The 24853-nt window shown below is 41.4% G+C and overlaps 1 protein-coding gene across 1 annotated transcript; it reads left to right on the top strand.

Moving 5' to 3' along the window:
- Positions 1 to 1441: 1441 nt before the first annotated feature.
- Positions 1442 to 18353, top strand: OVCH2 (ovochymase 2). The gene is given in 17 exon segments (XM_054662028.2): positions 1442 to 1598; positions 3228 to 3337; positions 4113 to 4204; positions 5573 to 5745; positions 6091 to 6186; positions 6426 to 6577; positions 7405 to 7594; positions 9104 to 9127; positions 11082 to 11172; positions 11292 to 11416; positions 12172 to 12276; positions 12279 to 12311; positions 12689 to 12819; positions 15866 to 15959; positions 16461 to 16592; positions 17848 to 17937; positions 18259 to 18353. Coding segments are annotated over 16 exon segments (1707 nt in total). The 5' UTR covers positions 1442 to 1498; the 3' UTR covers positions 17907 to 17937; positions 18259 to 18353.
- The last annotated feature ends 6500 nt before the right edge of the window (positions 18354 to 24853 follow it).

The raw sequence follows: 24853 nt of genomic DNA, 5'->3' as shown, positions 1-24853 counted from the left end.
ATGCTATGTGCCTACTTTAGGCTTGTCAAGTTTAGTGCATCCTAGGCCCACACTAGGTCTTTCTGCACTTCTGACATTAACAGTATACAAATTTTAGACAGAATGTAGTGAATTTGGGGTCAGAAAGGCCATATTCCTAGTCAAGTTGCTCTCAAAAGTGATTGATAAAACACAATAGCAATTTAAAGGGAGCTTGCTGTCGAAGAAAGATTGAGACTTTGATTAGGGCTTAGACATTGATTGATTACCTCTTGGGGCTATCACTCCATACCAATAGCCAGAAATGTTTGGCACCAGGATTACAGTAGTTATAGATAAAGCCTCAATAGGGGTTTGAGTTTCTTTCTTTCCATAAGGCTACATTCTTGATTAGTGTACCTAAATATGCGTGCTTACAAATGTTAGTTTTTACAACTTCTCTGTTTTGCGTTTATATTATTTGTATGTGTTGTATTTTCATACTTTTTTGTACAAAGACAAAAGTTGCCAAAAGGAAATTAAGAGCTTTTGGGCTGACATTTGTTATTTTTAGTGGGTAACTTATAAAAGTTGACAGAAAAATGTTATATTTCTATCTGGTCATAGATGGCATTGACCATCCTATAAATATTTCTCACACACTGACCATGTGCCCAAAACTCGTTGAGGAAAGAGGAAAATGTACAGGTAATCATAGCCACTTTACTCTCCCAAACATCTACCAGGCATAGAAGTAAAGGAGATTTAGTGTTTCCCTTCTATAAATACAAAAATGATAGGAGAATGCAGAGTCACAAATGCCCCAATGGACAGTATCCTAGATGACTTTCTAACAGCAGGGCTTCCTGAGTGTGACACCCAAATATCTTTCCACTTCTCTCATTCACCAACATATGTTTATAATAACAATGTAGTTACATTTGCAAAACAAGATAAATAAAAATATTTTAGAATATTGGCTGGGCGCGGTGGCTCACACTTGTAATCCCAGACCTTTGGGAGGGTGAGGCAGGCAGATCCCTTGAGCCCAGGAGTTTGAGATCAGCCTGGGCAACATGATGGAACTCCATCTCTATCCAAAAAAAGTATATACATTTGGATGGGTCGTTTGCAAAAAAGTAGGGAAGTGTACCCTTGCAAACAAGGACAACATTGATAGTCTTCTTATAGAAAGTGGTAAAAGTGGTAAGCTCTACAAAGGAGCAAGTAATGTTTGCAGATGCAAATCTTACATGCTAACCACTTTGCTAGCCAGATACACTCTGGAGGAATCAACTAATTGATTTAGGTGTAATAGGATATGTAATATTGCTTGATCAAGACTCTGCTTCTGTGGTTGTTTCTCCACGTCTTGCAAAAGATCTTTGCGAAACACTACATTCAGAAACATCAGATGGACATGCTTGATTCACCACGTCTTGGTTAATGAATAAACTTGTTTTAAATTGGCTTATTGCTGGTCTCTCAAGGCTTCCTATTTTTGTTTGCTTTAGTCTCTCTAAAATTTCAGGGAAAAACTATGCGTCTCAAAATGCTTATAAGCAGGAACAAGCTGATTTTACTACTAGGAATAGTCTTTTTTGAACGAGGTGAATCTGCAACTCTTTCGCTCCCCAAAGGTAAGTTTCAAATGAACTCTATAATTACCTTTGTCTGAACCTTTGCTGGCAATGGACGTCACAACTCCACTCCATGTTCCTTTGGGAAAATAGGAGAAGCAAATATATTTTGGACATCTAATTGTTTTTAAACAATTATTTTGGACTTATCTCCTGCAATCGGCATAGGACACAGGGTGAAACATTTATAGAATGCAACTAATGTATCCAATTAAGTAAACAATCCCTGTTTTCTTCGCTTAGTTTTCCTAAGTGAACTGAGATTGTTCACTTACTTGAACCCATTACATAATCCCATCTTGGTTCATAGAGCAAATTCTGGAAATCAGCATGGATTTGGAAGCATTTTTAATCTGTTGCAAAATCACCTTGCTGAGAAATATGAAGCATGTTCACTGTAGTATATTATAAATGGTCTTTTTTCCCCTTCAACTAACTTAAGCTGAAAACAGTTCTTGGAAGACTTCTCCTTCGTCAGACTTGTGCCAACCCTGAGAATCAACATGTTTTCTGACTTTGCTTTAGTGAATTTGGGAAATAGTAAATTTTGTATTTAAAGTATTTATGACTCATTCAACTGAAACAGTTAGAAAATAAGCTTTTGTTCCAATGTCATCCTGGCACTGGGTTCAGGATCAAAACACTTATTGTTACATTCATGCTCTGCCATTATCCAGCTGTGTGTCTCCTTGATTCTCAGTTTTCTCATCTGCAATGTGGGGATAACAGTGCTTCATTTATAGGCATAGAGTGGGATTAAGTGAGAAGCTGTATGAAAGAGCTTTGAATATTTTAACATGTTGATCTAAATAGCTATACTCTTAAGGATGTGTTCTCAAGAAAAGTCATTTGTTTGTCCATCCAGTGTTTCTAAGCGCTTACTTATGCCAAGAATTAAGCTAAACCTTAGAAATGCAGAGGTGAATAAGGCAAGTTTTTTCCCTTGAGTAGTTCATAGTCCGATGATGGAGGCAAATAATTCATTATCACAATTCTGCATGACAAGAACTATAAAAGGGGTGAAGAAAGCGTGCTACACAACACAAGAGAGAGGCAATCCCACTTTGAGGAAATCAAGGAAGACTTCCTGGTTGAGGTGATCTCCAAGCTGAGGAATAAGAATTACAGAATTTAGGTAGGCAATGAAGCATGGTGATTATGAGGCAAGGCTAGTTCTAATCCTCCTTCAAAATATGGAAAAGGATGACCTCCAGGAGGGACAGAAGATGTGCCATCCTTAAGTTACCAGGTGATGGTAAACATCTTTAATCTAGTCTAACTCTTTGCTGAGGAGGCAGAAAACCCATTGAGGGCAAATAAATAAAAACAACTTTTTCAGGGATAAAGTATTTTACATAAAGAGGGAGGAGTTTTTTCTTCTATTACCTAGCAAACCTCTATCCGAGTACCAACTTGTGAATCAGGACACTTCACTCCACTCTCCTTAAATGACCTGTCACTTTCCATCCCTCAGGAGAATTAAATCCAATAAAGATTTATTGATACCTGAATGTGTGCTGAGCACCATACACCATAGTCTCAGACTCAGTTTCATGGGTGAAATAGAGAAGATATTACCTCAATCCTAGAAGCTATCTAATCATTTAGTTTGTCTCATTTTTTTCTCAGCTCCCAGTTGTGGGCAGAGTCTGGTTAAGGTACAGCCTTGGAATTATTTTAACATTTTCAGTCGCATTCTTGGAGGAAGCCAAGTGGAGAAGGGTTCCTATCCCTGGCAGGTGAGTCTCAAGGACTTCTATGCATCAAGAACTGTGCTAGATATTATGGATATAGATATTTTTAAGGTTAAGTTTATATCTTTGAGGAGCCTACAGCCTAGTTGGGTTGAAAGACAGAATAGTCATCATGGCATGTGATGAATGTCATAAGAAAAAGTATTTACTTGTACATAGTAAGTCATTTTAGAATCAAATCAAGTATCACAAATAGGATAAGCAAAAATTAGAAAGTATATTGGAGAGGTAGGGTAAAGAATAGGCTTGAAGAAGCTATAGGGGTCAAATAGTTAAGAGTATGAGAAAAGTGGTAGATCCAAACCATTTCCCTAAGAGGCTTAGAGAAATAGGAGTATGTGTTGAAAGGCTCCCCAGCCCTCACCTTGCCTTTCTTCCAAACCTCTTCAGCTGGACTCTGCAATATCTTATACTATTTTACCTTCATTCACAGACACTGTTCATATTGTTAGAGCAACAGCTCTGCATCAACTGTGTTATAAAAATAAGTAAATACATCTCAACACTTCTAACTGCTACCTCTGTTGACACATACTTACAGCCAATCATCTCAAATTAACTACCTCTCATCTAGACCAGGGTTGCCAGCACCACTCTTCTTTCTGAGCGGTAGTGTCTGGGCTTTATCTTTTCACAGTCCATGATTCTTGACATTTACGAATGTGATATCTGAGTCTGGTTTTGAGAATAGGCTTCATCACCGTGTTTAGGGGGATCCCAGGGCATGAACTTGCTTTCATTTAAGGTATTTGCAATTTAGGTGTCTCTGAAACAAAGGCAGAAGCATATTTGTGGAGGAAGCATCGTCTCACCACAGTGGGTGATCACGGCGGCTCACTGCATTGCAAACAGGTAAGAAAGGCCTAGCCCATGAGTGAAGACCACACCACCATTTCTTCTCCCTTGGAATCATCAGCAATAACCCTATTAAAACATGGACCTGTGTGATGGGTGAGTATTGGTTTAATAGATGAATATCCTAATTGCATGACACAAATGGGGCTGGGTGACATTGTCAGATGGCACTTGGTAGATGACGTATATTCTTTTCAGAGGTAAAATTCGTTTTTACTTAAAATAACTGGAAGTTAATAATAGCATCCAAGTCAGAAAAAAAAAGAGCATTACAAAGAAGGATTTGTGAAAGTTTTCTTCTAGTTTTCTTAAATTTCAGTGAAAAAATATCTAGTTCATTATGCATCTGAAGAAATGGATAAAAGAAAACAAAGGGAGACCAGTAAAGTAGAAAGTAGGCTCCCTGTCTTCCTTCCCATTGATCCTGCCTCTCTGGGACTCAACCCAACAACTTGCCTTTACCCACTTTCTTGTGTGATCCAAATATCCTATTATTGACAGTGTTCTGGGCATATACTAGGCTGTAATCAAGATCATGTTCCCATATAGTCATTCTTTCATTTCAAGTCTGCAAACATTTCCTGGATGTTTACTTTGTGCTAGATACCAAAGGTACCAAAATGACTAAGACATGATTTCTGCCCCCAGAGAGTTGACTCTTGTTTTAAGAAGAGTCAACCGATATCTCACAGCAATGTGGCAAGTGGTAGGTAAGAGAGACATTATGTGTTAAGTTAGGTACCTAATTTGGCCAAGAGTCAGGGAAGTATACCTAGAGAAAACTTGCCTTTTTCAATTTTGTATAGAAGCATCACTTCTGGGAATGAAGGGTCTCAAAGGATGGCAAGCTGAAGTCTTTATATATCTCAATGCATCCCACCAAGTTCCTTTCAGAGAATATTAGTTAGTTATAATGCAGTCTGTGCCTTATAATATATACTAAGCATAGGATCTCTGACATTGAAGTAGCATACTTACTGGGAATCACAAATCATTCCCAAAGGGTCTCACTGATATTAGGTCAGGTCAACCTCCCAGGGTAGCTGAATAAAGTCCCCTATAGCTGTAGAGCCCTGAACTACAATGTATGTGCCTCTCTACATATTTTCAAATAACATTGCAAAGTATTAAATTCATCATATCCTTGGCTCTATATGAACCCACTCTTCACTAGTCCTCTACTGGAAGTTGGAATCTCTGCATTTTTTTCTAACAGTGTTGGAATTATTCTCACTTTCTCTGCTCAGCAGCCTCACACCCCATATTATTTATCCGTATCATTTTAAAGAAGCCAGTGTGTCAACCATTGCACCTGTACTCAGAGGCACAATGAAATTCATTCATTTTACTCTTTGCTTTCCATAGAAACATTGTGTCTACTTTGAATGTTACTGCTGGAGAATATGACTTAAGCCAGACAGACCCAGGAGAGCAAACTCTCACTATTGAAACTGTCATCATACATCCACATTTCTCCACCAAGAAACCAATGGACTATGATATTGCCCTTTTGAAGATGGCTGGAGCCTTCCAATTTGGTAAACATTTGAGGATCATATTGAATTGTCTACCCCATATTCTCTATAACCTCTGTGCCATAGCACATTTCCTGCAGTATACGTTCTGGGTCATGCACTTTGAGATAGGAATTTGGGCTGGAGAGTCCTACCTGAAACCCTTTTTGCTTGTGGTTCTGGAGATAGCATTACATGGAGTCAGGAGAAGGTTTTCTTTAATTGACAAGTAACCCCTGGAGGTGGCAGGCAGAGCTATCACAACTCTTATGAGGTCTTTAGGGGACCACCTGGATACCAAGTGGTGAGTGGCTTATAGTGTCCTCTCCTCCATGAATGAGACAAGCCCTACCTTGCTCTTTTCTTCAGGCCCCTTTGTGGGGCCCATATGTCTTCCAGAGCTGCGGGAGCAATTTGAGGCTGGTTTTATTTGTACAACTGCAGGCTGGGGCCGCTTAACTGAAGGTAAGAACTTGTGTGCCATTCCTCTTAAGCAGAGGTCAGAACTTTCTGGTGGGCAATCAGAAAATGGAATTTTAAATCCATTTTTAAAAACGATTGTGCATACATTTTTAAAGACAGAGAATGTCACATTGTACTTAGAAATTCAAGTCTTGCCAAGCGACACAAACACAAATGATGCATCTTCAACTCAGAAAGGGTGAAAGAGTTCCTGCTGGGGCTTCCATCTCTCTGTTTTTCAGGTGGTGTCCTCTCACAAGTCTTGCAGGAAGTGAATCTGCCTATTTTGACCTGGGAAGAGTGTGCGGCAGCTCTGTTAACACTAAAGAGGCCCATCAGTGGGAAGACCTTTCTTTGCACAGGTTTTCCTGATGGAGGGAGAGACGCATGTCAGGTGGGTGGGAGCTGCGGGGCTGTCAGGCCCCAGGCAAGGATTCCCTTGGTTTTGTTTTCTTAAATTTCAGTGAAATTTAATTTAATTAGAAAGCATATTGGAGAGGTAGAATAAAGAATAGTCTTGAAGAAGCTATAGGGGTCAAATAGTTAGTTAAATGTGTGAGAAAAATGGTAGATCCAAACCATTTCCCTAAGAGGCTCACCTGTTATCAGGTGAGGGGCTGCAGGAAGACTGATTCCAGGTAAGGCGGGAATCTGGAAAGAAGGGTTAGGAGTACCAAGGGAGGTTACATCAAAATAAAGGGACAGTGGAAACAATCTGTTTTTAGCAGGAAGTGTGATTTGAAAGAGGTCTTCTGCTTTTTCCAAAAGACCCAATAACAGAGATAATGCCAAGAATGAACTCGGGGTTCTCCCATTCCTGAAGGATGGCTGACTCTTTCCTATTTCGAATTTTCCAGTTTGTGGATGTTGGGAACTTTACACTTTTCCTCCATTCTTCCTACCAACCAAGGCCTGAAGTCAGTCTCATTGCTGGCCAAGACTTCTCTGAGTCTGCAGCATGAGAGGAGAGAAAGAAGAAAGTCTGCTGCTTTGATGAAAGCCATGGATGAGGAAAAGGGAGGTGGGATTGTTGGGTTCCAGTGATAGTTGAGGATCCTATGAGAATTGTGCTGGGATCTTTAGACACAGGACCCTGAGTCTAAATTATTAGGAGTGAGGAGATGTCATTGATCCTCCTCCAGCATCCTTGTGAGGAAACAGTGAGCATTTTGGGGCATAGACACTGACAGTGATGCTAATAGAGGCTTTTTCCCTCTGCAGGGAGATTCAGGAGGTTCACTCATGTGCCGGAATAAGAAAGGGGCCTGGACTCTGGCTGGTGTGACTTCCTGGGGTTTGGGCTGTGGTCGAGGCTGGAGAAACAATGTGAGGAAAAGTGATCAAGGATCCCCTGGGATCTTCACAGACCTTAGTAAAGTGCTTCCCTGGATCCACCAACACATCCAAACTGGTAACTGAGCCATCACACAAGGTTAAGAAGCTGCCATTCTGCTAGGGCCAGAGACAGCATCAGCAGAGTCCTGGCATATCAGAGCACCTGAACCGACAGGCTCTACCTCTGTTCTCAGTGTAGCACACAAGGATTGTGAGATTTACCAAGTCTAAATAAAACAAGAGTAAAATATGGTATGTGGAGCAGCATGAAAAATGAATCCATCCATCCTAGACCTTCTCAAACTGGCCTTTAATTGAAACTATCTCAGTTGATGATATGCTTTCACCACTTACTTCTCTGGATTCAGAGTCCAGAGTGCTCACCATTACACGATGGCACCACTTACTTCTCAACAAAATCCAGCAAACTATAACAGATCAGTAGTTATCAACCAGGGGCAATTTTGTCCCCAGGGACAGTATCAGAAGACATTTTTAATTGTCAAAACTGGCAGAGCTGAGGAGTGGCTCTGGTGTCCAGTGGGTAGGGGCCTTGGATGCTGCTAAACATCCTACAAAGTACAGGACAGCCTCCCACAACAAAGAATGATCCCACCCAAAAGGTTAATAGTACCAACAGTGAGAATCCCTGGTGTAGATCCAGGTATAGTAAGTCTGAAAAAGCCAGGATCTACATGCAGCCAGGCCTCCGTATCTGCAGGTTCCACGTCAGCAGATTCAACCAACTGTGGATCAAAAATATTTGGAGAAAAATAAAAACAATAAAAATAACAGTACAATAATAATGACAATACAAATTATTAAAAATACAGTGTAACAACTATTTACATAGCATTTACTTTGTCTTAGGTATCGCAAGCACTCCAGAGACAATTTAGAGTGCTGCATAGGGGAAGACATGCCTAGGTTACATGCAAATACTATGCCGTTTAATCTAAGGATTTGAGCATCCTCGGATTTTTGGTATCTGCAAGGGTTCTGAAACCAATCCCCCACAGATATTGAGGGATGAGTGTACACCCTTGTGATAAACTGACTAGAGAGCTAATTGCAACTTCTTTGCCTCCTCCAAATCCAGCTTAATTGTTTTCTTATCTGGTGGCTTCCAGCCTCAAAAAGGCTTTTATCCTTTTCTAAACAAGTTAATTTAAATTAAGTTTAGTAAGAATTTGAGTTTGTTTTCAGGTGTATGGTGCAGTGGCAGGTATCTGAACCCTCAGTTAAAGTTTTACCTATTTAACCCAGTAACTCTTTTATGGTTATGGACAAATTATTTCCATCTGTAGCCTCTGTTCTTATGGAAAATGACCCCTTCCTCTGTGAAACCTCCAGTTAATTACCATTTCGTATTAGCCCACTTAATAAAGAGAATTAAATCATTTTAAAACACCAGAGCCCCTTTCCTACTTTATCCATTTATCCCTTCCCTTCTTTCCACAGATTAGATTTTTATTAGTTGCATATTGACTTAAAAATCTCTTGTGCGCCAAGAAGATGCTAACTTCTTGAAGCGTTGTTCAGGATACCACAGGCTTTCAATTGCATCCTTCTTTTTCTTTCCCAGGTAATCGGAGAAAGAGCTCCAGAGGTGGGTATCCCTTGCAGGCTGCTCCATCAGGAGCGCAAATTAACATCTAGCATTTCTGAATATCAGTTCCTGAAGCCTTCCTCTCCAAGAGCGCTCCCTGCTCAGGGGGTCTAAAACTACCACCTGGAGCACCTACAGCCATTATGCCCAGCAGAAGCCCCAGTTGCCCTCCCATTTCATTTCTTAGCAATCCAGAGCTCTGTCCCAATTCAGCCAACCTTTGCCAAACACTAGCTTGGAATCAGAGACTCAAGGAAAGAGGGCAAGGCAGTGCCGATGTGGTCAGTAAGCTACACACCTTGCCCTGAAAGTGTCCCTACTTATATAGGGTCTCCTCCCTTTGTTCCATTGCGATCCTGCGATGAATTCACTCTGTGACTTTGGGCGAGCCTTTTCCTAACTCTGGCCCTCATCCATAAAGAAAATAGTGTGGGCCAGATGGCCTGTAAGACACTTTAGTTCAAATCTTTAGTCGTTCTTTGAACCCGTGGAAAGATCTACAAAGAGCAATATAGAAAAATAGTACCCTGAGAGCTCAGAGGAATGAGAGGCTGCTTCTAGCTGAAAACAAATAAACTCACAGGGGAGCTCTGATGCACAGACATCTTTGAAGCTGCAACTGGAAGGAGGAGTAGGATTTTGTCAAGTGGGAATGGAATATGGGTAAAGAAAAATATTCCAGCTCAAGGAATCATCCTTATTAAAGGAAAGGTCTTAAGGATGAAGACAGCAACAAAAGCACAGGGCATGTGATGAGGATTTATAAGGGAGAAGAATAGAAACATAACTTGAGATCAAACTATGGAAACTTTAAATGCCAGCCAAAAAAGTTTGGATACGATGGAGTAATAGAAAGCTGATTAATTAGATAAGTAGGTTTGAACTATATTTTAATAGCGTAAGAACAGCATGTAGGGGATGGGTTGCGAGGGTACGAATGCATGGACGTATGAAATTCTTCATTAGTTTGAGAGACAAGAAATGAAGGTTTGAGCCAAGGCAATATCCACAGAATGAAAAGGAAGGAATAGAAACGAGAAATGAGGATTGGGAGCCAATTAGATGAAAGGTTGTAACGAAGAAGGAGGAAGAGAAGATAGTACCAAAGTTTTGAGCATGAGAGACTAAGAGAAGGGCACACAAAAATAATAAAATCAGAAGTGGGTGCAGTTTTGCTGACCCAAGGAATTCTATTTATAGCATATTGAGTTCTGAGGGAGACAGCTAGGAAACTGTCATAAAAAATCAGGTCTGAAGTTCAGAAATGTAGAGATGACATCTGAAATGGAGGGTATGAATGAACCTGGTCCAAGGGATCATAGAGACAGAGCAGATGAGGACGAAGGCTAGAAGCTGGGAAATACCTGCACTTATAGAATAAAGTATGAGGTCAGCAAAAGAAGAGTAAAGGGCCAGAGGTGGCTCACGCCTGTAATCACAGCAATTTGGGAGGCCCAGGTGGGAGGATTGCTTGAGTCCAGGAGTTCAAGACCAAGCCTAGGCAACAAAGTGAGACTCTGTCTCACAAATAATTTCTTCAAAAAATTAGCCGGGTGTGGCGGTGTGAGTCTGTGGTCTCAGCTGCCCGACAGGCTGAAGCAGGAGGATTGCCTGAGCCCAGGAGGTTGAGGTTGCAGTAAGCTGTGATCGTGCCACTGCACTCCACCCTCGGTGAGAGATTGAGGCCCTGCCTCAAAGATAAAATAAAATAAAATAAAATAAAAAGAGAGAGAAGAGTTAAGGAAAGAAAACCAATCAAAGAATCTCAAGGTTAAGCAGGATCTAAAAGGAACCAAAAAGGCATCATAGAAGCAAAGACAGGAGAAGATTTCATGAAGAACAAAGAGTACATCAAGAAGAACCAGGAGGCTATGGTGCTTGCAGCTTCTGGAGGGAGGGGCTGTTGTGGTTAACTGGCACAGCTAACCCTGACTCTCCTGGCTTTCCCTCCCAGCCTGGTGCAGTGAGCAGGATGTCATAGTCAGCAGGGCTGAGGGGAAGCTGCACTTCCCAGAAAGCCTCCACCTATATTATGAGAGCAAGCAGTGAGTAACCCCCTTTGTACTCCTCCTCCTTACTCCCACCTCCGGTCTGGGCCCACCAATTGGACTGTGATAGTCGTTTTCTGTCTAGAAATAACGCCCTCTCCATGATCTGCCTACAGACGGTGTGTCTGGACCCTGCTGGTACCAGAGGAAATGCATGTGTTGCTCAGTTTTTCCCACCTAGATGTTGAGTCTTGTCACCACAATTACCTGTCAATGTATTCTTTAGAAGACAGACCCATTGGTGAGTGGATTTTCACAGTGTCAAATGGAAACCAGTGCCAAGTGGGCTTAATGAGGCCTGGTTATCTTATGTCTGGCACTCAGCCATCTGTAAATGCCACACTTCTTGACTTCAGCTTTGAGACTCAGAATTGGGAGTGGGAAGGAACTAAATCTGAGCCTGGGTGATGGCTGCAAGGTCACAGGGCAATTTACTTGCCAAATCTGCTTCCCATCAAACCAGGCTTCCTAGGCCCATTTGCCAGACCTGGTGTCCATGAGGAATAAACTCTAGATATATTCCAGGGCCTCTCAGGATCTCCAGACAGCTCACTGCTTTCCTAGCTGTGAAAATGACCTTTCCCTGCCTCATTCAAGCTGAAAAGGGAAATACAAATAGACAACCATGAGAAGGAGACAGGTTACTTACAGGAAACAGAAATGGAATGGTGTTTCTGTGGTTTCTCAGCTGGAGGTGATTTTGTACCCCCAACCCTCAGGACACATTTGGCAATGAATGAGAAGCATTTTTCAGTTGTCACAAGGGCAGGAATTGTCACTGGTAAAGGCCAGAAATGCTACCAAATATCCTACAAAAGATGCAGGATGGCAAGAACACAAAGAAGGTTCTGGCTCAAAATGTCAATTGTGACAAGACTGAGAAACTTTGGATTGGACAATCCTGAAATATCATGGCAAATTCAGTTCTTCTTAAATCATTGAATGGGAACTATTTTCTAGATTCTGAACAAAGAATCCTTTTTTCTCATCCTGCAGGAAAATTTTGTGGAGAAAGCCTCCCTTCATCCATTCTTATTGGCTCTAATTCTCTAAGGCTGAAATTCGTCTCTGATGCCACAGATTATGCAGCTGGGTTTAATCTTCCTATAAAGCTCTTAAACGAAACTACATTCCTGGTAAAACCATTTACTTTTAATCACATACTATCTCCACCTTCTGTAGAAGCTTAGGCCCCATAGGAATTAGGTGAGTGGCAGGGATCCCTCTCCCAAGGCCCAACTGACTCCACATGGGAGAGGGGCACAGGCCAACTAGAGAACAGGGGGCAGTCTCCCCCTCAACCCTGAGTTCACCCTGCTAGCTCGTAGTGATTGCCCCTCCAAGTGAGTCGAGAGGGCCTGATGAGTTCTGGAGAATCATGCACTACCTCTTTTCTTGTTCGCAATGTCTGAAAATGCAATTGATATGCATCATTTTCAGGAGACGGGAGAGCAGTGAGAATTCTTCTTTATTTGAATGGTGCCATCGGTTTGGACTTTTTCTTATGTTTCAGATTCAGGTTGCAGTTACTTAACTGTCCTTTTTGAAGAAGGTCTCATACAGAGTCTAAACTATCCTGAAAACTACAGTGACAAGGCTAACTGTGACTGGATTTTTCAAGCCCCCAAACATCACCTAATTAAGGTATTGACTTTGGCTGTCCTTACTTAGCTATGGTAAATTCACAAAATAGCTAACATAAGCACCATGAGGTCAGAGGTTTTATGTGACTTATTCACTGCTGTATTTTCAGTACCTAGAACCCAGCACCTGACACACAAAGCTGTCAATAAATACTTGCTGAATAATGGATCCGCCCAGTTTCCCCTGCAACTACACATTTTTTCCACTAGATGGCACTGTGCTCCTTACTTTAAAAAAAAAAAAAAAAAAAGGGCTGCTTTAATCTTTGTATTGAATTAGCCGGGCGCGGTGGCGGGCACCTGTAGTCCCAGCTACTCGGGAGGCTGGAGAGTTGCTTGAACCCGAGAGATGGAGGTTGCAGTGAGCCGAGATCGCGCCACTGCACTCCAGCCTGGGCTACAAGAGCGAAACTCTCAAAACAAAACAAAACAAAACAAAAACTTTGTGTTGGTGACTTTTAGTCCATTCCAGAAACAAGCATGTCTTCCTTATTTATTAAACTGCTCACAAAACACATTGTAAGTTATAGATAACAAAATCAAGGTCAATCAGGCCAAAATCATCAAGCCTTTCAAGCAGAGGGGACAGAGCAAGCCTAGAGGAACCAGCGCAGAACAGGCTCAGGGAATCGCTGCTTTAAGAGGGTCTTAAGGTGTCCTGGAGTGGACAGTGGAAGGCAAGGTGGAAGTCAATGTATGGAGGCCTTTGAACGCCTGGAAATGGAGTTTATTCCACATTTGATTAGCAGTGTGTGGTTAGTTGTTTGTTCATTAAACACTAATGGACCATCTGCAGAGAGATATCATCAGGGAGGTAGAAGTAGGACTGCAGTCAGGGTGAGATTGGAATGAGGCATTTTCTTATAGATCTTTCTTTTAAAATAATAATTGAAAACAAGACAGTGTACGATGGAGAGAAAAGAGAGTAGAAAATAAAGGGGAGAGGAGTGAGGGATGATGAGACCCCAGCGTTCTCACTTAAGAGATGGAAAGAACTCTGAGATGTGGGAGGAGAACCAAATTGGTGTGTTTTTATGACAGCCTGGAGAATGCAGCCTTTAACTTAAAACACAAACAAAACCAAACAAAAAGATGTGACCAATCGTTTGGATACCACACTAATTTAGAACTTAAAGAGATGAGAACTGAGGTGTCCAGTCCCCACCCCACACCTCCATAAAAAAGGGAGAATAATTAGACGGGAAATTGAACAATTGAGAGGAGTTGGGATTGGTGGTACCTGAAATATCACGTGAAGTCAGATGTTAATGGCAGAAACAAGATCACACAGGTTTTATGAATGAGTGGGAAAAGATGATACAGAGGCAGTTGGTATAGATTTCTTTCCAAAAGTTCATCAAACCTAAACAGATTTGGGGCAAAAATTTCAGCAGAATTAAGGAAAATTTGTTAGTGGTGGAGGATAAAATTTAGGTTGTGAGCATGTTTCCAGGTGGAGGAAGAAGAGGAAATTTAGTTGAAAATCTGAAAATGCCAGAGCCAGAAGTGATTGAAAAATATCTCTTCAATAAATAAAGGTTGAGTGTTGTGCATCAGTGAAGCGATGCTCTCATACCCTGCCAGTGACAGCATCATTTTGCAGAACTCGTGTAAGACAGTAATTTGGAAATTGGTGTTAAAAGTCATAGGAATATGCTACCATTTGACTTGGAGAGAAAAGGGCCCCTTCCCAGAAAGTATCCCAGTAAGGGTTTAATAAATGTTTGAATGAATCCTATTTCTGATACAGGTCCCCCTCCCCAAGCCTACCTTTACCATTAGTAATTATTTGCCTCCAGTTTTGTTTTATCCACACAATCCTTTCTGTTTCTTGCTCAGAGTCTGGGTCCCATTGAATCCCCACCAACTGTGTGTTAAAATCAGAGTTCCTATTTCATCAGCCCTCTCTCCCACCACTCTTCACTTCAAATTCAATTGGCTAGTGCTCACCAAACTACTCCAAGATCACTCTTTATTGTTTCTTTGTTTCTCCTTCGCACTGTTCCTTCTATCTAGATAGTTCCCCTCCCTTTTCCTGACACCAAACAAGTGCCCCATGCAGGGAATTATACAAGAGAAGAAAAAAAGTAAATGCATAAAGATATTCACTGCCAAGTTTTTAAGATAGCAAAAAATACAGGTCTCAAGGATAGAGATAAATGAAATATTATGCTGCCAATAAGCATCACAATTATAGAAACTATGAGAAAAGGTTTGTCATGATTTATTCTTGGTGACCCTAGGTTGATTCCAGGTGATCAACTTTCTTTTCTAGGTCATTACTCATCATAGCTTAATAATCTACTCAAGAATTTTGCTGAGGTTTACATTTAAGCTTAGTATCCAAAATCAGCTCTAACTCATACAAGGATTTCCTTTTTCATGCACATTCATGAGGCTCACTACATTTGACTCTGAGCCCACTTATGCAAATACTTTCAATAGCTCAGATGATACTTTGTTTTATATCAGCAATTAGACTCACTTACATCTGTGCCTTATCAGAATTTTGCAGTGAGGCATGGAAATATAGTGGCAACAGGACAAAGCAGGTGAGAAGAGGAGCCAGATATATCCCGCTGGGTAGAAAGACACGGTCTCCAAGGGGCACAACAAATTTCAGTCTTGATTCAGGAGAACTAGAGGTTCAAGATGAAACATCAGGAACCAGGTGAACAACACTAAGATGTCCAGAGAAGCAGTTTTGTGTATATGCAATTAGTTGAGTTGAGTGCCTAGTTGCTTCCAGGGAAAAAAATCCCCATGCGGTAGCTCTCCTAATCTCTTAGAGATGTTAGGAAGCCAAAATATTTGCACAATTTCCTGCCCTTTGATTCACGCCATATTTGGTAGCTATTTCAAAAAGTTAGAGCCTGTGATATAGAATCCTTTCCTTGGTAATCTGACCCACTCCTGAATACCCCATTAACTTTCTTATCTAAGATCTTACTCCAGAACAAGTTGAGCAATCCAAATTTCTCTACTGAATCCAAGTCAGGTAATTCATTCAGATTGTTTACTCTGGATGTAACTTCGTGTCTTCTCAGCTTTCATTTCAGAGTCTGGAAATAGAAGAAAGTGGAGACTGCACTTCCGACTATGTGACAGTGCACAGCGATGTAGAAAGGAAGAAGGAAATAGGTTTGTGTCCTCTGAGCCTCAGCTCACTCTGGTTTGCGTTTGGACCCAGTCTTGAGATGGGAACGAAAAGGAGACAGATCAATCTTCCTCTATCTTCCTGCACCACCTCCACCCCTCCCTGTGGTCTCACCATCACTCCTTTGTCTTCTTCATTAGGGGCAGGAAGAGAAAAAGGCAGAATCAAAGAACCACTGAAACAGAAATGCGAAAGGCCCATGAGGAAAGTAGGAGTCAGAAAGGGAAAGTTCCATTGAAACAAGTCCTAAGGCTAGAACCAGTTCCCTTAACATCATTGTGTGTGGGAGTGTTCAGGAGAGAAAACCAAATTGAAATGTCATGGGGTTAATTAAGGAGTGAGCTGCCTTTATTTAGAAAATGAATTGTGAAAAGCGTATTTCTCAACAATTACCTGAAGGATGATTTTCTTTTTTTCTTCTCTCCAATGCCATGGCTATCTGCTGGGTGCTTGACAATGTCATGCCTGGGCTGGCCTTCAACAAGCTCGGCTGTGTGGCTATGATGTCCCCACCCCTGTGCTGAGCCCCTCCAGCATCATGCTCATCAGCTTCCAATCAGATGAAAACGGGACCTTCAAGGGCTTTCAGGCTACAGTCTCCTTCATTCCTAAAGCAGGTAAGAAGATAGAGTTACCAACTCTTTGGTTCCCAGTTCTAATCCTTGTGATGTGAATTAGAGGGTAGTCTTTAGAGCCCTTACACAGAGACAGTCGATTCTCACTATCTGCAGTAATTACATCCTATCAAGTCACCATGGACACTGAATAAGAGAATACTCAGCCATCGCTCCTAGGAAATGTACAAGGTTAGGTGCCTTCAAGGTACATTTTCATCAGCTGATCAGTACATAAACTTGTTTTATGTGTGTTTCTGTTTAAAGATATGTTATTTAATATATATTGTTGGTTCATTACAATGAATTCACGGCCATTAAATTCATGGCCAACAGCACTATGACTCATGTCTGAACAAAGCTTATCTAACGTGTGTTTTCTATGTGAGGCACACCACAGACTTTTGCACTTAGGAACACTAGACGGCACTTCAGCACTATGCTTGGGGCCATTTTAAACGTTGAGGTCACCAATAAAAAGAACAGAAATGAAAAAAAAGGGCCACTAAATAGACCATGAAAAGGACATTTGTGTATAGGATGAGGGCTGAAGCAAGAAGGCAAAATATTGCCTTGTTTTACCTCATGTGGAAACGTGTGTCTAACAACATGTATTTTTTGTCACTCTTCACATGCCTGTGAATGATCCTGAGGACAACATGAGTATCACTTTTGGAGCTATAAATAATTTTTAGTGAGTAGGTGAATTCACGTATATGGAGTTCACAAAGAACGAGTGACTGTATGTCTGAATCCTGGCCAATCATTACTAGATGTGTAATCTTGAGAGTCATCTCAGACTCATTTTTTTCAACCCTACTAAGGGAAAACAATGCATCCCTAATAAGAATGTAGTGAGGATTAAATCAGATAAGATACACTTGGCCACAAGCAAGTGTGCAATACATAACAGAGACACAGAAACATGAAATATCTTCACCAGTTCCAGACCCTGGACATTTGAACTACCTAACCAGCTTCCTTACACATTCTCATACCCATGATTCTTCTTTCCAAACCCCACAAAGCCGATTATCTGCTTTCCAAGTTGTTCATTCTTTTTAGGTATTAAGCAGCTGCAGATGGCAAAGCCAGGTTATAGTTAAAATGCCCCACTCCTCATTTGAAATACCTATAGAGTCTAGCTGGCTGAGGTGCCCCAGAATTCTAACAATAGCTTCATAAATCATTTTCTGATAAATCTCCAACCCTGGCCGTCTTTGTGGGCACTGAGTAATTGTATCATACTTATACCCAGTATATCCAGATTTAAACATCTCCATATCAGAGGATGAATCAATGTTTCTGGAGACATGAGATGTGCCAAATGGAGAAACCAGTGTTTCTGGTAAGCTGTTTTGGGGACCAAGTGATACACACAGAGTATAATCCAGGGTTCAACCGGAGAAGCAGGTGATATGAATTTAATTCCATCTTCCTCCAAAATATACTGGAGTCCTAACCTCCAGTACCCCAGAATGTGACCTTATTTAGAGATAGGGTTGTTACAGAGTTAATCAGCTAAAATGAGGTTATTAGCCTGGGCCCTAATCCAGTATGACTAGTGTCCTTATTAAAAGGAGAAAATTGGAAGCAGAGAGATATACACACACAGGGAGAATATCGTGTGATGATGAAGGCAGAGGTTGGGGCAATACATTATCTACAGGCCAAGAGGCACCAGTGACTGTCAGTAAACCACCAGAAGCTAGAGGAGAGGCTTGGAGCAGACTCCTCATCACAGCCCTCAGACAGAGCCAACCCTGCTGACACCTTGATCTTGGACTTCTAGCCTCCAGAACTATGAGACAATAAATTTCTGTTGTTCTAAGCCACCTAGTTTGTGGTACTTTGTCATGGCAACCCTAGCAAACTGATACACCAGAACTGGCTTATGCAATTGTGGGGGCTGACTAAGCAGGTAAATCTACAGGCCAGGTGCTCAGAAAGGGAAAATTATAGAAACACTGGAATCCACAGCATGGGCTGAAGTTGTTCCTCACAGGCAGAATTTCTTCTCTCTTTTGGGGAAGCCTCAGCCCTGCTTTTAAGGGCCTTCAAACTAATCAAGTCAGGTTCACCCAGATTATTCAAGATGATCTTCTTTACCTAGAGTCAAATGATTAGGAATTTTAATTACTGCTGCAAAATTTCTTTACAGCAACAATTAGATTAGTGTCTGATTTAATAACTGTGGATTGTCACCTAGCTAAGCTGACATATCAAAAAAGCCATCACATGGAGCTTCATGGGATGTGGTCACTGTTCCTTTTGCTCAAAGCAACACTGGAATATTTCCAGTCACCAGAATAAATTCCCATCTCGAGTGAATAATTCAGTGGCAATGACTACTTTCTGTGCCAAATTGTGGTCTCATTCACAAGATCCCACCTCTGAAAAATAGCAAGTATACTACTATGTTCTAGTGCCAATGAGCATTGAGAAGTTCTGGGCTTTCCCTGTTCCTTGTTTGTCCATGACATCCACTGGCATATATAAGTGACATCTTGTTCCATGTGGAAAATACAGTGGTGAGGAGAGCAGGCAGAAGATGAGGTGGGGAAACTTTTATAATTTGCCATTTTGCCATTTTGATACTTTATCAGGAGAAAAGTCAAATCCTTTACTTTTTATTTTTACTTTTATAAATTTTCGGACACATAGGACACAGAATAATAGAGAGAGTGGGGAATGAAAATTCATTTTCATGAGAAGGGATGAAAGCAGTTGGAGTCTTTTTGTTCTGGCTTCTTTGACAATGACCTCATGATGCAAAGAAGCCCCGGGTGGAAAAATTTTTGCAAAGTGTGGCTGCAGTGAGTCCTTCTCTCGGCCACCAGGGGGTACATTCAGCAAAGCCATTGCCAAGCACAATATTTCCAAAGACCAAAAAAGAGAATATCATAGCAGTAGCATATTTGAGGAGGGTGCGAGAGGTTGAAGATGAATTTAGTGTGTGCCTGTCAATTTACCTGTGGGATATCCAGCTGCAGATGTCCAGGAATTAAGAATCAAGCCTGGGATGGGGTGGTCTGGGAGGTAGCAGATAAAGGTGAGAGTTGCAACCCAAAAGAAGCCTATTTTTAGAGGAAAAAGAGAAAAGGGAGAACCAAAGAAAAAGGCTGAAAGGAGCCAGGCATAAGGGGAGGAGGAGAACCAGGACAGACATGGGAGCTGGGGAGAGACAGATTAGGTTTTGCTGTGGACTGAATGTTTGTGCTCCCACCAAATTCATGTGTTGAAGCTGAATCTCCAATGTGATGATATTTGGAGTGGGTCCTTGGGGAGATAACTAGGTTCTGAGGGTGGAGCCCTCATCGATGGGATTAGTACCTTTATAAGAAGAGAGGCACAAGAGCTTGCTTCCTCTCTTTCTACTCTCCCCTTTGTGAGGATAAAACAAGACATCTGCAAACCAGGAAGGGGGCCCTCACCAGACACTGGATCTGCCAATACCCTGATCTTGGACTTGGCAGTCTCCAGAACTTTGCGAAATAAATTTCTTGTTTAAATCACCCAGTCAATGGTATATTTGTTATATCAGCCCAAGCAAAGACAGGGGAAAGAGGTGTCAATGATGAAAAATGCTAGACAGAATCTAGTAACATAACGATGGGAAAAGAGGCCTTTGGATTTGGCCATTGGGATGTTGTAGGTAACCTCAATGAGTCAGAATTCCACAGTCTGATTGCCAAAGATGGAGAGTGAATGGGAGGTGAGAAAGAGGCTCCCTGGAGGTAGATTTCACTTTCATAAAGAAAGGTCCCCAAGTGTTGTTCTGAGCCTCTGGCCTCTGTTGCCTGAAGCTCTCAGGCTTCAGGAGTCATAGAGTCATAGAAGCAGTTCCGATACACTAGCATAATCCCAGTAAGAATTTATTTCCCAGGCTTAGCCTTCAATTTTCTCAAAATTATGTCTTAGGCTTTATTATTATTATTATTATTATTATTATTATTATTATTCCCACAGCCATCACTTCTTATAAATAATGTTTTGGGTAACATCATATTTTTTGACAATTTGCGCAGAAATATCACATACCTTTTAAGCTACATGGTGGAATCACCTTTCTTTTCATCTGTATGAATAACATGCCCTGAAATATATCCCCTGAAAATATATTCTTTTTTTTGCGGGGTTGGGGTCTGGGGGTGGATGTTTATGAACTTAACAACAGAGATTCCTTGCCTTTAAGGTAGAAAGAAGTTCAAAAAACTACAGCAGCTTAGAATCCCCACCTTTGCATCAGAAGCATGCCAGGAGTATGGTGTGTTTCTCTCCAGGAATTCTAAGGAGTGCAGCAGAGGCGGGCAACGATTCCTGCTGGGTGAGCTCTCCAGCTGCCATCTTTCTGCTCTCCACAGGACACTTGGGGGCTGGGAGTGTCACTTTGTGGTTTGATGAAACAGCCTCCGGGTGAAGCTGCTGTGACAACTTATTTAAAATCTTCAGGATGCTCAGGGATACACTATAGACAATTTGAAGGACTTTCTTTTCAGAATTGAATGGTCTGTTCTAAAAAAAGCTTTCTGTGAATTTTCGGAAATGTTCTACTCTCTGATACGAAGTAAGGGAAAGGGCTCTCCTTTCTTAGTTTCAGGATTTTGATTTCCTTTCTTCCTGCAGATACTTTATAGATTGGGATCAGGCTCAGTATAGACAAATTAATTTGTGAGAATGAGAATGAGTGCTTCTTTTTCTCTGTTGTTTTTAATAATTTTAAAAATGTGTATTTAACAACAAATGTCTGTCGTTTTTAATAATTTAAAATAGGTAGTACTTGCTTGTTCATCATGAGAGAATGGCAGCTAACATACATTAAGCGATAATTACTGTTATGGGTACTCTACACTCATTTTTAAATCAAAACTTATGTAAGAGTGATAATAGCTTTAATGTACAATCCATTATATGCTGGGCTTCATTCTAAACGTTGCATATGAATTAACTCATAAAATCATCTTATGACCCTAAGAGGTAAGAATCATCGTCATCATCATACCCATTTTAAAGATGGAGAAACCAAGACCTGGAAATGTTCAGTAATAGTCCCCAGCCAGATCATTTGTAAACCGGTGGAGCAGGACTTCATACCTCAGCAACCTTCTACCAGAGTTCGGCACAGTGCTGTGCTACCTCTCAGGTGGGCATATTCGGTGTAAGTATCTCCAATATACAAATGATAAATCTGAATATAAGACTGATTCAGCCACACAAAGAGGATCCACAGTTGAGCTCTATCTGAAAAATCCTGTTAGCAGGTAGATTTCAAATTCAGTTCAAGCCAGAGAATTTTTTTTTTCAATTACAACCTGGCCTTTGGATCTGTTTTCCGCTCCTAAAACACTAGAATCCAGCAAGATACCTGGGGTTTTCCTTCTTCATCCACACTGAGTATAATCTGAAAAACAGTTCTGGAAAGTAAAGAAGTAATCAACAAGTAATTACTGAACACCTGTGACATGCCTAGCTGAGCTAGACAGGTACAAGAGAAGGTAGAGATGTGCCCTTGCCTTCAAGGGCCTCCCAGCCTCATTGAAGACACAAGATAAAGATATCCTGCAATAATTAGGGAATAGTGTAACACAGAGTATGGGCAAGGGCAGGAGCTGTGGCTGGGCAAGGGCAGGAGCTGTGGCTGGACGCCAACCGGGTGGGAGCTATTCAAGAGCAAGTGGAAACATCAAATTAGAGTTATCTGAGAAAGCTGCCTGGAGAGAGAAGGATTGGGTCTGGAAGACAACCTAAGGAAAATTTTCTAAAAATATGTTTGCTGGATGTATCTGTTAATATTTAAGAAACTCATTATGCAAGGTAAACACTTTTCCTAGGTGTGGAAGGTATCCTGAGTTTCCTGGGGCCTCCTCAGCAGGTGGGTAGAAATAGAATTGCCTTAATAACACCCACATTCCACTTATTCATGTGCCCACCTGTCATGAAGGGTCTCAGCTCTTGCAAAATGCCCTTCCAATGTCCTGTAGCCCTCATGGGTTATCTCACGTAGTTCGGTACAAGTCTGCTCCCATAGGCGGTGTGGTTCTTCTCCCTCCCACTCTGTGCCTACCAGGAGCAGCATGTCCCTGCTCAGCCTCCAGCCCTCCTGGGGGACCCTGCCACTCGACTTCTCTGTGTGCCCCCACTCTCCTACCAGCTTCTCCACAAAGTCACTGGAAACCCAGGGGTGTCAAGACTCATGTTTCTTGGTAAAATGAGAAAGAATGCCTCTCTGCTTTGTGTTACCCTCCATGAGAATTTCTTGAGTCCCAGTGTTTAAAGCAGACTTTAATGAAACTATTTTTTCAGTTTTGACTTAAGGACCTCACTCTTGCTTTCCTTAAGATAAGTCTGGCAGGCTCAAGAGAGGGAGACAAATGCAAGAGACAGACACCACGATGTTCTCAGAGTTTCCCCCTTAAGATGCTAAGATTTCATTGTCTTCCCAGACTCTCTGTGCCTGGATTACTGTTCCCTCAACCTAAGTTCCTCCTCAGGAAGCTCCTCAGCACTAAGCAAATAGACTTTTGCTGATTCCATCCCACCAGTTCATACATCATTGGATATGTCTGAAATCTGCTTAGACTAAAACTGAGACTGCCTATCACACAAGAGAATTAACTATATCTTATATATAGACCATACACCTCATTTGTTGGGGCTAATTTGTAGTTACACTTAAGATTCTAGGAACAAGACGAAAAAAATGTGCTCTAATATAGCTTACTGAAGCTGGATTTAAGAACCATAATACACACACACACACACACACACACACACACACATATACATATGTATGTATGTGTGTATATACATATATAGGTTTGAGGGCAGGCAGCTGGCTTCCCAGGCAGAGTGTCCCAAGGTGCTTTTCAGGGTCTAGGTCCTCAGCTCTGTTGGCCCAGAAACTCAACTGTGTCAAGATGCTCACAGGGATGAGGCTCACAAGAAATGAGTTCCCGACTCAACAAGAGGCTATGCAAACACAAAGTCTGGTGTGTGAATGTGTGAGAAAGGATATTGCTTTCCAGTGAATGGAATATATGTGGCATGAGATCCATACCTCCACTTCTGACTTCTGCTGACAAACTTTTTTGATGGTCAAGAAAGGTCAGGCATTATCCTCAAGGACATCTCATCCAGGTATCCAGGTATAGAACAGGTCTGCTGACAAAGGATTCTGCAGTGAGAAAAATAGACAACAGTCTAGTGGGGATGGGGAAGCAGATAATAAGCAAAGAAGTAATATATATAATATATATTTTAATATTTTATATACATATATATATAAAATGCCAGATGGCAATAAATGATACTGAGAAAAATAAAGCAGGAATAGGGGATAGTGAATGCTGGTGAGCAGGGTATTGCAATTGTAAAAAAAAGTATGGTCAGAGAAGAGCTGATAAAGAGACATCTGAGAAAAGGCCTGAAGGAGTTGAAGGCAAAGGCTATGCAGATAATAAGGGTTAGAGAATTCCAGGCACAAGGAATGAAAGGCAAGTGCGAAAGACCTGAGGTAAGAGCATGCCTGATATATACGAAAGCCAGCCAGGAGGTCAGTTATGTCTGGAGAGTCATGAGCATGGGGATATCAGAGAAGGTAGGTGGGAGGACAGCTTGTGTAGCATGTTATGGGCTAAGGTAAAAACATTGGCTTTTACTCTAAGTGGAATGGGATGACATCAAATGGAGTAACAGGACCTGAAATCATTGTAACAAGATCACTCTTTCTATTATATTGAAATTAGACTGCAGGAGAGGGAAAGGGAGGAAGCAGAGAGATCAGTTAGGAGACTATTGCAATAATCAAGGTAAGATATTAAGATCTGAATGCTAGCAGTGGAAGTGGTAAGTCAGATTCTGGACGTATTTTCAAGAAAAAACCAACAGGATCCCCTGATATATTGGATATGAGGTGTGAAGGAGAGATGTCAAAGGTGACCATGGGGCTTTTGGCCTGATCAACTGGAAGTATGATACAGACCAAGGTATCAGAATTTGGGGTCGGGGCGGGGAGCGGTAGATACCAGGAGTTAGTATTTGATCATGCCAAGTTTGATTTGCCTATTCATTTAAAAGGATATGTCAAGTGGGCAGTTGGATATATGAATGTGGAGTTCAGAGGACTGACCCAGCCTGGATATGAAAACTTCAAAACTCTCAGCATATTGTTGATATATAAACCCAGGATGCAGGACAAAATCACCAAAGGAGGTGTCTGTGATTTGAGCCCTGGGGCACTCCAACATTTCCAGGGGTTGGAAATG

The sequence above is a fragment of the Pan troglodytes genome, chromosome 9 (assembly GCF_028858775.2).
Source record: "Pan troglodytes isolate AG18354 chromosome 9, NHGRI_mPanTro3-v2.0_pri, whole genome shotgun sequence".
Taxonomy (NCBI): Eukaryota; Metazoa; Chordata; class Mammalia; order Primates; family Hominidae; genus Pan; species Pan troglodytes.
Note: the sequence above shows the minus strand (reverse complement) of the source record. Positions and strands in the feature narration are given on the sequence as shown.